This window comes from Pieris brassicae, chromosome 10 (genome assembly GCF_905147105.1).
Source record: "Pieris brassicae chromosome 10, ilPieBrab1.1, whole genome shotgun sequence".
Lineage (NCBI taxonomy): Eukaryota > Metazoa > Arthropoda > Insecta > Lepidoptera > Pieridae > Pieris > Pieris brassicae.
Genome location: NC_059674.1, coordinates 7,805,980 through 7,818,741, shown reverse-complemented (window position 1 = coordinate 7,818,741; position 12,762 = coordinate 7,805,980). Strand labels below are relative to the sequence as shown.

At 35.9% G+C, this 12,762-nt stretch overlaps 4 protein-coding genes across 5 annotated transcripts in view; 3 read left to right on the top strand and 1 right to left on the bottom strand.

The window, feature by feature from the left end:
• The window catches only part of LOC123715612 (catenin alpha), a 33,268-nt gene that overhangs the window by 11,612 nt on the left and 8,894 nt on the right, over positions 1-12,762 (bottom strand). For both annotated transcript variants that reach the window (XM_045670787.1, XM_045670786.1), the window contains exon 15: positions 12,259-12,353. In XM_045670787.1, coding sequence (XP_045526743.1) covers positions 12,259-12,353 — 95 coding nt within the window. The remainder of the gene's footprint in view (positions 1-12,258; positions 12,354-12,762) is intronic.
• On the top strand, positions 224-2,830 carry LOC123715613 (juvenile hormone esterase-like). The gene is made up of 3 exons (XM_045670789.1): positions 224-540; positions 745-1,982; positions 2,395-2,830. The coding sequence occupies exons 1-3, from the start codon at positions 370-372 to the stop codon at positions 2,627-2,629; spliced, it is 1,644 nt and encodes a 547-aa protein (XP_045526745.1). The 5' UTR covers positions 224-369; the 3' UTR covers positions 2,630-2,830.
• On the top strand, positions 3,068-6,225 carry LOC123715615 (esterase E4-like). Its single transcript, XM_045670791.1, has 3 exons — positions 3,068-3,257; positions 3,825-5,065; positions 5,548-6,225. Exons 1-3 carry the CDS (start codon positions 3,084-3,086, stop codon positions 5,711-5,713), a joined length of 1,581 nt encoding a protein of 526 aa, XP_045526747.1. The 5' UTR covers positions 3,068-3,083; the 3' UTR covers positions 5,714-6,225.
• On the top strand, positions 8,370-11,426 carry LOC123715616 (larval cuticle protein LCP-17-like). The gene is made up of 4 exons (XM_045670792.1): positions 8,370-8,375; positions 10,400-10,591; positions 10,861-10,965; positions 11,210-11,426. Exons 1-4 carry the CDS (start codon positions 8,373-8,375, stop codon positions 11,306-11,308), a joined length of 399 nt encoding a protein of 132 aa, XP_045526748.1. The 5' UTR covers positions 8,370-8,372; the 3' UTR covers positions 11,309-11,426.

Below are 12,762 nucleotides of genomic sequence, written 5' to 3'. Positions count from 1 at the left end.
GCCTTTAAATAAAATAATGTTTTGTCAGCCGTTAGAAATACTCATGACCTTGCAAGATCTATAAAAATTAAATTGATACAGTGAAAATTACCGAAACCAGTACTACACCGAACTAAGTTTTTAAATAAACCAACTGTTTAAACAACCATATTTGCCTTAAACTATTTAATAACAAATTTATTGGTTACATTAATTTTATTGAGCTCAGTCGTATATTCTTATCATTGAGGTCATAACACAACAAGTGTGAAAAGTATAAAGAAAATAGTTAATTTAAAATACATTTACAATATTCATAACTATTAAATGTTGTGTTATGATGATTAATTAACGGGTCCTTCAGAAGTCGTTGTCAAATTGTCCATAAATATGTCATTTATGATCCCACTTGTGCTGCTGCTCATCCAAAGAGTGTACTCCGATTCCCCAATAATCGAAACGCCGTGGGGCCAAATTCGAGGGGTGCCCGCTGATGATGGAGACTATAACATGTTTTTGGGTATACCCTATGCTCGTGTAGATCCAGATAATCCATTCGGGGTGAGCTTACTTTAATTTTGATTAAGGATTCTGCGGAAGTACCGATTCTGTTTCAGCCTCAAGTCGAAAAGGAGGCAATGCCACTTGGACATATAGGGTAAGTCCATCACTAAGCCTATCCCGTGTGAGAACGTTAGGAAAACACACAGAAACGCTATTACACACGGGAGTTTACTGTTGTTCAATTAAAAAAAAATTTTTCAGGCCGCAAAGCCGGTTCCAAAATTCACTGGAATCTTCGAAGCAAACAACGGCACCACGATCTGCCCTCAAAAGGAAGAAGATTCACACGAGATACGAGGAACACTTGATTGTCTAGTATTACACATTTATGTGCCCAAAAAAGCAAAAATTAAGCTGCCTGTTCTCGTTTTCATTCACGGAGGGTTTCATGAGTTTGGGGAAGGGGGACCAGAAACATATGGTCCAAATTATTTAGTTCGCCACGGTATAATTGTGGTATCAATAAATTATCGACTAGGTCCATATGGTTTTATGTGCTTGGACATACCTGAGGTGTCCGGCAACCAAGGATTAAAGGATCAGACAAAGGCATTGCGATGGATCAGACAAAATATTGAATTATTTGGAGGCGACTCAGACAAAATTACGCTTTACGGTCAAAGCTCTGGGGCAGTCTCTGTTGAATTTCATTTATTATCGGAAAACGAGAATTTATATAATCAAGCGATAGTGCAGAGTGGAGGGACCTATGTTTGGAGAGCAGTTGAGAGTAGAAATAATACTATACCATTACTGCTGGCATCAGATTTGGGTTTTAAGACGTATGACGTATATAAAGCACTTGCGTATTTAAAAGGTATTGAAGTAGAACGGGTTATTGAGTCTGCGACGAGGTTAAAAATTCAAAGTAGTGCGTGTATCGAAAAAAAGTTCAATGGCGTTGAAGGTTTTCTCTACGTAGATCCGGTCACAATTAAAACATTACCCAAAACGAAGAACCTTCCATTATTAGTCGGCATCACTAATGCAGAACGTTTGCTTTACGTCTTCAGAACTCTTACTGAAAACCCATTGGGCTACGATCCCTTTAAAGATTTGGAAAGATATGTGCCGCAAAACGAAATGAGTCGAGCGTATGACATCGTGCGTAGATTCTACATTGGTGATGCCCCTATATCGATGGAAGTTATGGAGGAATTGATTGATTTTGATTCGGATTTTAAGTACACCTACCCATCAGAGCAGAGTGTAATAAGATTTTTGAAGAGTGAAGCGAAATTATACCATTTTTTGTTTAGCTATTCTGGAGGTAGAAACAAATTGAAGGTTCGAGAAAATATTACAATAGGTGGAGCAGCGCATTCTGACGATGTAGGATATATCTTTGAGACAATAAGTTTGCGGGGAAAGGGAAGTGATGCTGATTTTTTGGTTCTGGATAGGATGACTACAATGTGGGCTAACTTTGTCAAGTATGGGTAAGTAAAAACCTTATTCAATTTACTAATAACATATTAATTTTTAACAAATTTAGTAGTAGTAGTAGTTGTAGTACCAATCACGGAGAGTATATGTAAAGGGGACGTGTTATAAAACAATTGAAGATGTCTAATTTGTTTAAGGATGAAGATAATCTCAAAAATATATCTACCCATAATATTTTTTTTAATTGTTTTATATAAATAGATGTATTCTTATAATTCTGTGTTATATATTTTTGTACATATTTTGAGTAATTACTAACTAGGTAACATCTGATGATAGAGACAGCTAGGACAACTAGAGCGAAGTGGTTTATTGTTATCAATTTACTTTTTTCATCATGTTCCATTATTATTTAATTTTTTAAGTAAATTTTGGGTCCGTTTTAACACAAAACTTTGTTCACAGCAACCCAACGCCAGAGATCACCGATCTACTGCCGATCGCGTGGCCGATAGCGACTACTCAACAACTACACTACTTAAATATAGACAAAGAATTGTCCCTTGGGATAAGACCATTTCACAATCGATTCGCATTCTGGGACCTCTTCTATTTACATTATGTAAATAATGCTGGGGTCTTAAATAGTATTAATTATATATTACTATTTGTTTTAGGTGTTTATCACTGTATTGTATAATATTAATAAATCTATAAAACCTAAATTAGCCCAATATCGTCTTTACGTATATATTTAATATTAATTTAATCACGTTAATTATTAGTAAATATATACCACGGTCTTTAATATTTGAATAACACCACCAAATGCGATAAACGATAGTGCTTTCGTTAAAAGCCGCTTTAGTTATACAAAGATTAGTGCAAAAATAAAATTAAAACTTAAAATGGTTGAGTTTTATTACAATTTTATTTTAAATTATTTAATTTAAAAGTATTTCCGTTACCAACGGAGTACTATTTATTTCTATATTAGGTAGAGATGTTAGATAGAAAGTGTTAAATCTATTGGATGACATAATGATAAAGGTGGTGGTTTTATGGTTACGTCGGAATTATCATATGACAATCAGATAAAGGCGTGCCAATAAATAGACAAACAAATCAAGATTGGTTCAGTCACAAAAATAATCATGAAACTAGCATGGTGTTTGTTGATCCTGGGATCAGTTCACGGCCAGTTACGATTGGACCCATTGGTGGATACCAATCAGGGTTTGATCAAGGGTTTGAAAGCTGAGGACGGAGACTACTCAATGTTTCTTGGTATACCGTATGCACGGGTGGATGAGGAGAATCCTTTTGGAGTGAGTTATTAGTATATTATTATTATTTTGTTTAAATAAAAACTTTATTAATGATAAAAATACTATCGTTTTGACAAACTTTCCACACTAGAAAGCCCATGTTACGAGATTACAATTATTCCGTGGTACATAGTCTTAGTGCTACATCTGATCAAACGAAAGTCATAAGTCTTTAAGTAAGTGAAAATATGAGTATGTGAAATGGTGTGTGTGCGTATAATACTGTATTTGAAATTGGCTGAGAGTAGTACAATTATTTGAATAGTTCTGGTACAGTAGTATTTTAATTGTCCAGTTTATTCAGTTTAATAAGTTATTTAAATGAAAATAGAGACATAAAAAAGAAAAGAAAAGCATCTTTTGCACGTTTAATTGAGAAGAATATATGATTCTGATATAAATATTTTATCTTAAGTGGTTTGTCAAGACCCAATGTTATCTTTTATCCTATCAAAATCCGAAGGTTTCGAATGCTACTTGAATATTTTGAGATAATTCTTTATATGTATATATATATATATAGAAAATAACTCATTGTCTTTGAATACTGATCACAATTTCTTTCAGGCCGCTCAATCATATCCAAAATTTGTACAAATCTTCGAAGCATATGACGATTCCCGTATTTGTCCACAAATCCAATCCTCAGAGGTAAGAGGAACTCTAGACTGCCTACGTCTTAACGTTTTTGTACCAAACGAAGCCAGCACACGCAACAAGGTACCAGTACTAGTATGGATCCACGGTGGAGGATTCATAGACGGCTCAGGCACAAGAAAAACAAGCGGTCCAAAATATCTAATCAGACATGACGTCATCGTCGTAACAATTAATTACAGACTCGGACCGTATGGTTTTATGTGTCTGGATGATCCAGAAGTCCAAGGAAACCAGGGGCTCAAAGACCAAACCTTAGCGCTTAGGTGGATAAAGGAGAACATAGAGTACTTCGGTGGTGATACCAACAAAATCACTGTTTATGGTGAGAGTGCTGGCTCCGCATCAGTGGAGGCCCATATAGCTTCAAGGAATGAAAATCTCTTCAACCAGGCAATATTATCCAGTGGTTCTATATATGGACGGGGCCTTTTAAGCGAGATTGATAATAGCGCACCTTTAAAGATTTCCAAACATTTGGGTTACGAAACTGATGACGCAAAACTCGCCTTAGAATTCCTTAAACAGGCCGATGTTAAACTAGTTATAGCAGCAGCAGACGAGATAGGAATAAGACTAGGTTTATGCGTTGAAAACGAATCGGAGGGAGCGTTCTTGACAGAACATCCTTCAAGAATATCAACGCTACCCAAAGCGAGAAACATGGCCATACTGAGCGGTTACAATGCCTATGAGACCCTTGGTATGTACTACAATCAACCAGCGGAGTACTTCAGCAATATAGATCCCTTCAAGGATTATTTAGATCAGTTCGGTCTAGAGGACGACAAATATGATGCTGCATATAAAGCAATACGTCGATTTTACATCGGCGACTATCCTATAAGCATAAACACGAAATGGGCAATAACCAAATTTACTTCTGACGTTTTCTTCAACTACCCTACATTGAAAAGTATTAATCGCTTCCATGAAAGTGGAGTGAAGAATCAATACTTTTATGTATTTGCGTACACAGGTGAACGGAATTTATTGAAGGTAAGAGGAAATATGAAAGCATGGGGAGCTGCTCATGCCGACGAATTAGGGTACATTTTTGATATGGATATTCTTGATAAGGATGTCAATAAAAGAGATCAAGTCATATTGGACAGGATGACCAGTTATTGGACTAATTTCGTTAAATACGGGTGAGTACACTTTAGAACTATCACTGAATAAATTCAAAACTCTCATTAAACGTAAATTAATCAATAAAGCTTTTTACAAATTTGAAAATTTGCTCTAGATCAAACAATTGAAACACTTGGCGATTAAAATGAGTGACGGAGATTTTCTTACTAGTTTTTCGTGTCCGCTCTACGCCCTTATATTGCGAACTGGTATTAATTGTAAATTTAGAATTAATTTAACATCTTTACTGTTGACTTCATACATATATGAATAAAGCTATTTTGAGATAGTGAAGTATCACTATATATAGTATAATTTACTCGTCGTTAGCTCTACTTATAATAACTATTTAATCCACATTTAACTGATCTAGATATGCACTTAATTAAACCTTATCTTTAAATTGTATTTCTTTGGATCTCTAACTACTTTTAAGAGTTGTTGTTTAAATTTCTTACTATCATCTTCATTTATAAGGACCAAAACAACCTTTTTACAGAAATCCAACACCACAAGAAACAGAACTTCTACCAATAGTATGGCCTACGGTGGCAGAAGATTCGCTAAACTACTTACAGATCAACACAAATGAGTACACAGACGCGGCACCAAATAATGAACGACACGTGTTTTGGGAAGTCATTGAAGAGTTGTATTTAAAGTAACCTAATGTCTGATGTTCAGTAAATTTTATTTGTAGATATAATAGCACATTAGTAACTGTCCAACTACTGATACTTGGAGAAACTGACCGTCAAAGTACGAAGTCATTGTTCAGAAGCGCGGCATCCAAAATTAAAGTAGCCATGATGATCGCTTAACTTCGAAAGGAGATGGCACTATTTTGGATCTATTTAGGCTTCAAACCCACGTACTTTTTTCCAGTTCTCGGAAGTTATCGGAGACACATATAATATTATTATTTACATAAATTTTATAAATTATATTAACTGATATTCTCTAAATTACTTTCATGACGTGCGGGAATCATAGGTTACGCTTAATATTGTCCTAAGTCCAAAGGACCAATGAAGATTTGTTATTACCGTTTTATAAATGGACCAGGTCCAGAAATATGTATTTATATTAGTGTTGAATAGAGACTAGACTGACATTTAAATACAATGTAATATATAATTTGGTAGTAATTGTATTATTAATAAAACAGTATTATTAAAAAAAATGGTAATTCATTTGACAGAGAACTATCGCTAAACGTCGTTGAGACCACACCAATTAGACTTAGAATCCTAAAAGAAAAGAACGTACCAAGTCTTAAAAGGGCCACCACGCAGTTGCGAGCCTTCTGGCAATGAGTGTCCATGGGCGGTGGTTTCACTTATAATTTTACAATGCGTGAGCCTACGTGTTACGTAAAAAAAATTGTGTATAATCAATATCAGTAATCTCGTTTCACTAACAGTTTGATATATTTTGCAAATTTAATTGACAATCCATTATTCGACCGCAGTTTCGGTAAGAGATTTTGTGGCAACTTTAACAACAATTTTAAATCTTCTAAACCTTCCGTTAGACTTAATTGTAATAAGTAAGGATATAGATAGCAAGAATAATAAATAAAAGCCTTGGAGAGTAGCGAACAGCAATCACATTCTCGACGACACCCATACTCCCGCGCCACTACCATCTGCCCAGGCGCGGGAGTCCATAATCGGTTTTACCAAGGATAAAAAAAGCACGTAAAACTTGATTTCGCTGAATATGTGATATTTTTGTTTGTTTGTTTGTTATATGCGTTTATCCTAATTTTGTGGACCAAATATAAGATTGTTTTTAATAAAATAGACCCATGTGATACTGTATAGTATGCAAATCGCTACTCGCGTCGCCTACGACCGTGCTTTATTAACATTTAAAGATGAGCCAAGCGATTGCGCAAACGCATCTCAGGGCGCGTGTCATGAGGTTACTAGTTTTTTCTTACCAGACCCGTGAACTATTAATTAAATTAAGCTTGTTTATCTACAGGGTAATTAATTGTATAAAGATGTTAATGCCATTAGAACGTTTTTGTAAATTTTATCTTCTAAAATAACTGTTTTTATTCTATGTATCTTCTTAATATTTTTTACGTCATTATTGCTTTGTATAATAATTTTCAAAATTAATTCAATAACGAGTAGGTACTCATACAAATGAAAACTTATTTAAAAACTTCGTGTAATAAGTAAGTGTACTTTGAAAATTTACTTACTTAATTTCGAAAATTTCAAATGTAAGTGAATTTTTAACAATTTCGGCACATCAAACCTAATGACCTAAGGGATGAGAGTCGCACGCTCAAGCCACTAGGCCAACAGTGCTCTAATCTAAACAATATAGACACGCCCATTTTCCTTTTTTAAATTACTGGGGTAAAACGGGCAGGAGGCTCACCTAATGTTAAGTCATACGGCCGCCCATGGACATTCACATTGCCAGAAGGCTCACAAGCGCCTTTTTGTCATTTAAAGTAGAAAAAGATAATTTTAGTTAAGATTTATTTAGTGTTAGCCTTTTGAATTATTTTTTTCATAATAACTGTTTTAATTAATTAATTAATAAATAGAGCAGTGTTGGCCTAGTGGCTCCAGCGTGCGACTTTCATCCCTGAGGTCGTAGGTTAGATCCCCGGCTGTGCACTAATGGATTTTTCTTTCTATGAGCGCATTTAACATTAGTTCGAACGGTGAAGGAAAACATCGTGAGGAAACGGCTTGCCTTAGACCCAAAAAGTAGACGGCGTCCGTCAGGCACAGGAGGCTGATCACCTACTTGCCTATTCGATTAACAAATGATCATGGAGCTGATACAGAAATCTTAGGCCCAGACCTAAAAAGGTTGTAGCGCCATTGATTATAAACGACGCGGATAAGTCATACCTGTATCTTATATTCCATAATAAACATATTTTATTTCATTTCTCCGTCAATTGACCAAAGGCGTAATGTAATTGTAATTATTACCAACTATTTTATACTATAACAGACAAACTCTAAAACTACTTAACCGATTCAAACCATTGTTGCAAAACTAAACGAATTTATTGAATGAAAATATTTATTTCTATATTTTTCTGGCATTCCCAAAAGAATTCTCAGTCTACGTCAGTACAATCTTTTTTCATTTCATCAATTAAATACCGTCCTTCATATACAAAATTAGGTCAATATTATCGAGATAACAATTATACAATTTTGACCCCAAAACTGTTCCATCAATACTTGTTTGAGGTCGAAAAAAACTTGTAAAATGACCTCAAGGTGTTCATATATAACACACGAGCTAACACATGCGCAGTACAGTTTTCGTTAACACATCAACATGGTTAGTGGTATATTTCATTTAAATACATATGTGATTTGTGTCTCGTGTATATTGTGTACTAGAAGCTTTAATTTGTGTTTATCATAATAGGTGTATCTTACTTAAGATATTTATTTGTAAAAGTACACCACATCATATAGCTACATGTTAAGTGACAATTGTGGTGAACATAAATTTTACAAACAATAACAGAAATACAATACAATTTACACATCAAATTTTAGTATTTACTAGTATTTGCATAGCAGTGAGGATTAAGTACCAGGCGATAATGTTTTTTTTTAAATTGATCAGTCCACTACCGAATGTATTAAGATATATATGTAGTATTCACTTTATAATTCAAGACGATTGCACCTGATTTTAGCTCTGGAGGCTTTAAGGCGTAATTTTTTTATAATATCCAATCCGTCTAGTACTCGTGTGAAGGGTTAATTTTAGCATAAAATAGATTTTCTTTTCTGTCTGTGTGTTTATAGAAATCGGCTCGGCTGTTTGGCGTAATTACGATCGCTTTAATGTAAAAAACGACGTTCCCACCGTAAGCTGTTTTTCATAAATTGTAATGAATCATTTTCACAGTGACAAATTTTGAAAAAAATATATTTGTTTTTAGTTTTTTTACTTACTAGCGTTGTCTGGAAGAGATCGCTTGTTAGCGATTAGGCCGCTCGTGGCATTCCCAATAAGTGATGTTATTTGTGTTTCTTTAATACCAAAGTTTAATTAAAAATATAAATAAATAGGAAAACCGTATATAGGAATACAATATTTTTGACAGGATACTAAAAACTCTCAAAATAAATATAATTTAGCCAGCCTCACGGTGACCAAAATTATCGAAAAGCACTCTAAAACATTGACCCTAACAAGATTAACTTGATTGTCAAATCACCGCAATTCCCTCGAAATGCTCAAATATTTAAGCAATTCACACGTGAAGTGTAAACAAAATATTTGCATAAGTAATATTGACCTTTAAGAGCGCGTTATAACTAACATTAACGCCTTATGTTGCGCAAACGCATGGGACAACAAAAACTGAATTATAATTGTGCTCACAAATGGCAAGGACGTAAATGGTGTGTTCACGGCATCAGCGACCTTTGATGAAAAGATTATCTGTCATCACGTAAAGGAAATCAGCCGCTTCCAATGCTCTGAGACGTCTTTCTTATTTCCTTCCTGTCCGCACTAAAACTATGTAAGCGCAATTCTGATATGAATGAAGAGCTGCTTGACAAGATCGAACGCCTGTAGAATTTCTGCATACGTTTTATATTTGGTCTTCGGAAATATGACAATGTGTCTAAATTCATCTTCTTCCACTTCTATGGTGGATTCTTTTCAATCCCAAAACTCCTTCTTTTCTCAAAAATCATTTCAAATTCTCACACCTTTCCAACTGTATATTACGCATAAATAGACGTTTATTGGAAATTTCATCCTCATCCTTCTTAGGCAGTTCATTTAGGATCATTAAGTTGTGGAATAGGCTGGCCGACTCTATACGATCGGCTACCTCCCTAACATCTTTTAAAATTCTTCTGCATCATCATTTCTTCACCATATCCCATCCTGATCAATTTCCTTTCCTTATTCTTCTGTATTACATTACCATTGATGAATCCGTGAGATTAGGTTTTTAGTTTGTTTTATTAATATTTTTTTGTATTACTTTAGATTACGTTTATATAATTTTTTTTATATAACATTTGGTTATGGACTTTACTCATCACATTTTTTTTAGTTTTACTAGGGTCGCCTGGAATAGATCGCTTGTTAGCGATAAGGCCGTCCGTTTCCTCCCTTATATTTTTTGATCTATTATGTTATTTGTATTTTTTTAATGCAACGAAGTGTAAATAAATATATAAATTAAAAAACTAGAAACACGAATTTAATGAAGTTATTTAGTTTAAGCGCCACTGATTTTTTTATATTATTCATTACTAGATACTATTAATGAAAGAATTTTTATAACATATTCGATTCGGTCGATTCAATTGTAATTTTCATTCCAGAAACTCCTACTTATCGCCTCCATCGTAGCCTTAGCGGCCGCAGACGTATCACACATCCTAAACAAAGACAGTACCGCTCAGATCCTGCACCAGGAGTTGGACGTTGGTGTCGAGGGTCAGTACTCTTGGGCCATTGAAACCGAGAATGGGATATCAGCACAGGCGCAGGGCGCTTTGAAAAACCCACAGGGTGTAAGAGAAATTTCCTTTACTTGAGATTGCAACTTATTCATGAAATCGAACGAAAATTTTCTCGTATATTTATTATAAAAAATCCTATCCATATCGACACCTGGCATTCCACAAAACAGAGCTTCTTAAGGTTCTTTCTGCGCAATAGCTCTTATGGCATCACTGCCAGTAGAGGTATTTCTAAACCCAAACGACTAAGGGGCCTTCAAACACTCCCTAAAAAGCTCTTCCAAAGGAGTAAATTATTTAACATGAAATTTCTTTTGCAGGAGAATCCCGCAGAGGTAGTGCAAGGACAGGCGCAATGGACATCACCTGAGGGTGAAGTTGTATCGCTACAGTATACTGCTGATGAAAACGGATACCAAGTTCAGGTATAATTTCACCAATGATGGTCATATATATAAAGACGACTAGGTGGACTGTCAGCATCATCGAGGAGGTTGGCTCCCAGTCGATACAGAGGCCAGTGCAGGGCGTACTGGAGGAAAATGGAGGAGGCCTTCGTCCAGAAACGGACAAAATAAATGAACTGATAATGATGATGATATATTGAAGTATAACTAAAGTTTTACGAATTATTTTTCGTAAACTAATACAAAATTGTTACTTTTCCAGGGCTCCCATCTGCCAACTCCACCACCGATCCCCGCTGCGATACTCCAGTCTTTGGAATTCATCAGATCCCACCCGCCACCACAGAACGCCAAAAACTAAATTTGAATACTCGCCATATCAATAAGCTAATGTACCTGCTCCATATTATATACTCACTTATCACAAGATTTTGAAAATATTTTATATATTTTTGTATAAAATAAATAAGTTATAGTAAGTAGAGTTTTCTTAAAACCTTGATGTTAACTTTAAAGGAAACAAAAACCAGCGGCGCTACAACCTTTTTAGGTTTGGGCCTCAGATTTCTGATCATGATCATTACTCTAATAGGCAAGTTGGTGATCATCCTCTCGTGCCTGACACATGTCGATACTTTGGGTCTAGAACCAGCCGGTTTTTTTTGTAATAAGAGGGAAACGGGCAAGAGGCTCACCAGATGTTAAGCGATACCGACGCCCGACGATACGTGAGTGTCAATCACATTGCCAGAAGGCTCGCAAGGGCGTTGCCGGCCTTTCAAGAATTCGTGCGCTCTTTTCTTGAAGGACCCCAAGTCGAATTGGTTCGGAAATACTTCAGTGGGCAGCTGGTTCCACATAGTGGTGGTGCGCGGCATCTGCCTTAGAAAACGCTCAGTTGTGGAACGACGGACGTCGAGATGAATACGTATGGATGGTGTTTTGTATTTTGCCTTGACGTCCGATAATGAAACTCAGCTGCAGGTATTAGACCGTACAACTCTTCTGAACACGCCCCATGGTAAATGCGGTAAAAGATGCAGAGAGACTTAACATCTCTAACGCCAAGGGATCAAGCCGCACGGAAAGTGATTGTTCCTTCACCGTTCAAGCGACATAGACAAAAACTAGGGATCAAAACCTACCACCTCAGGGATGAGAATCGCACGCTGAAGCCACTAGGCCAGCACTGCTCTATAATGGAAAATAACAAACTTAACTTAATCCATCGTGAACAGATCAGAACATCAAGAACGGCAGGGATACTGAAAACTGCGTCTCGTGTGCCGCAAGCCCCATAAAACCACTCACCTTGGTCACGTAGTACGGTGACAGCTTCCAGAACCCTCTTGGTGTAAATACAGGGCTCGTAGTTGTCCATCTCTTGAGTCACAACTGAACACACCCTGTGTACAAAGACAACTTTTGTGTGAAAAGATTTTTATATACAGTATGGTTACATAATCTATATAACAGACGCATAATTGACAACCGCGCATGGCTCACTTGACCTTTTAAAAATCCACTTGCATGACCTTCGTGCATAGTGGTTTATTATGGATACTTTTAACTTGTCTTCTTCCAGGAAGTACCAGTCCTACATTTGTTCCAGCTATGTACGACAAGGTCTACCCAACTTAACCACCATCCATTATTCATATCTTGTTACCGAGAAATTTACACACACACATACAAACAAATCGTTTTCCGCAAACGGGGTTCGAACCACCCTTCGTTAGGGTTGAGGAATTAAAGAGTTACAACTGGCGTAACACTGAATTTGTTACCATAAGAGCAATTTTTAATTAACACATA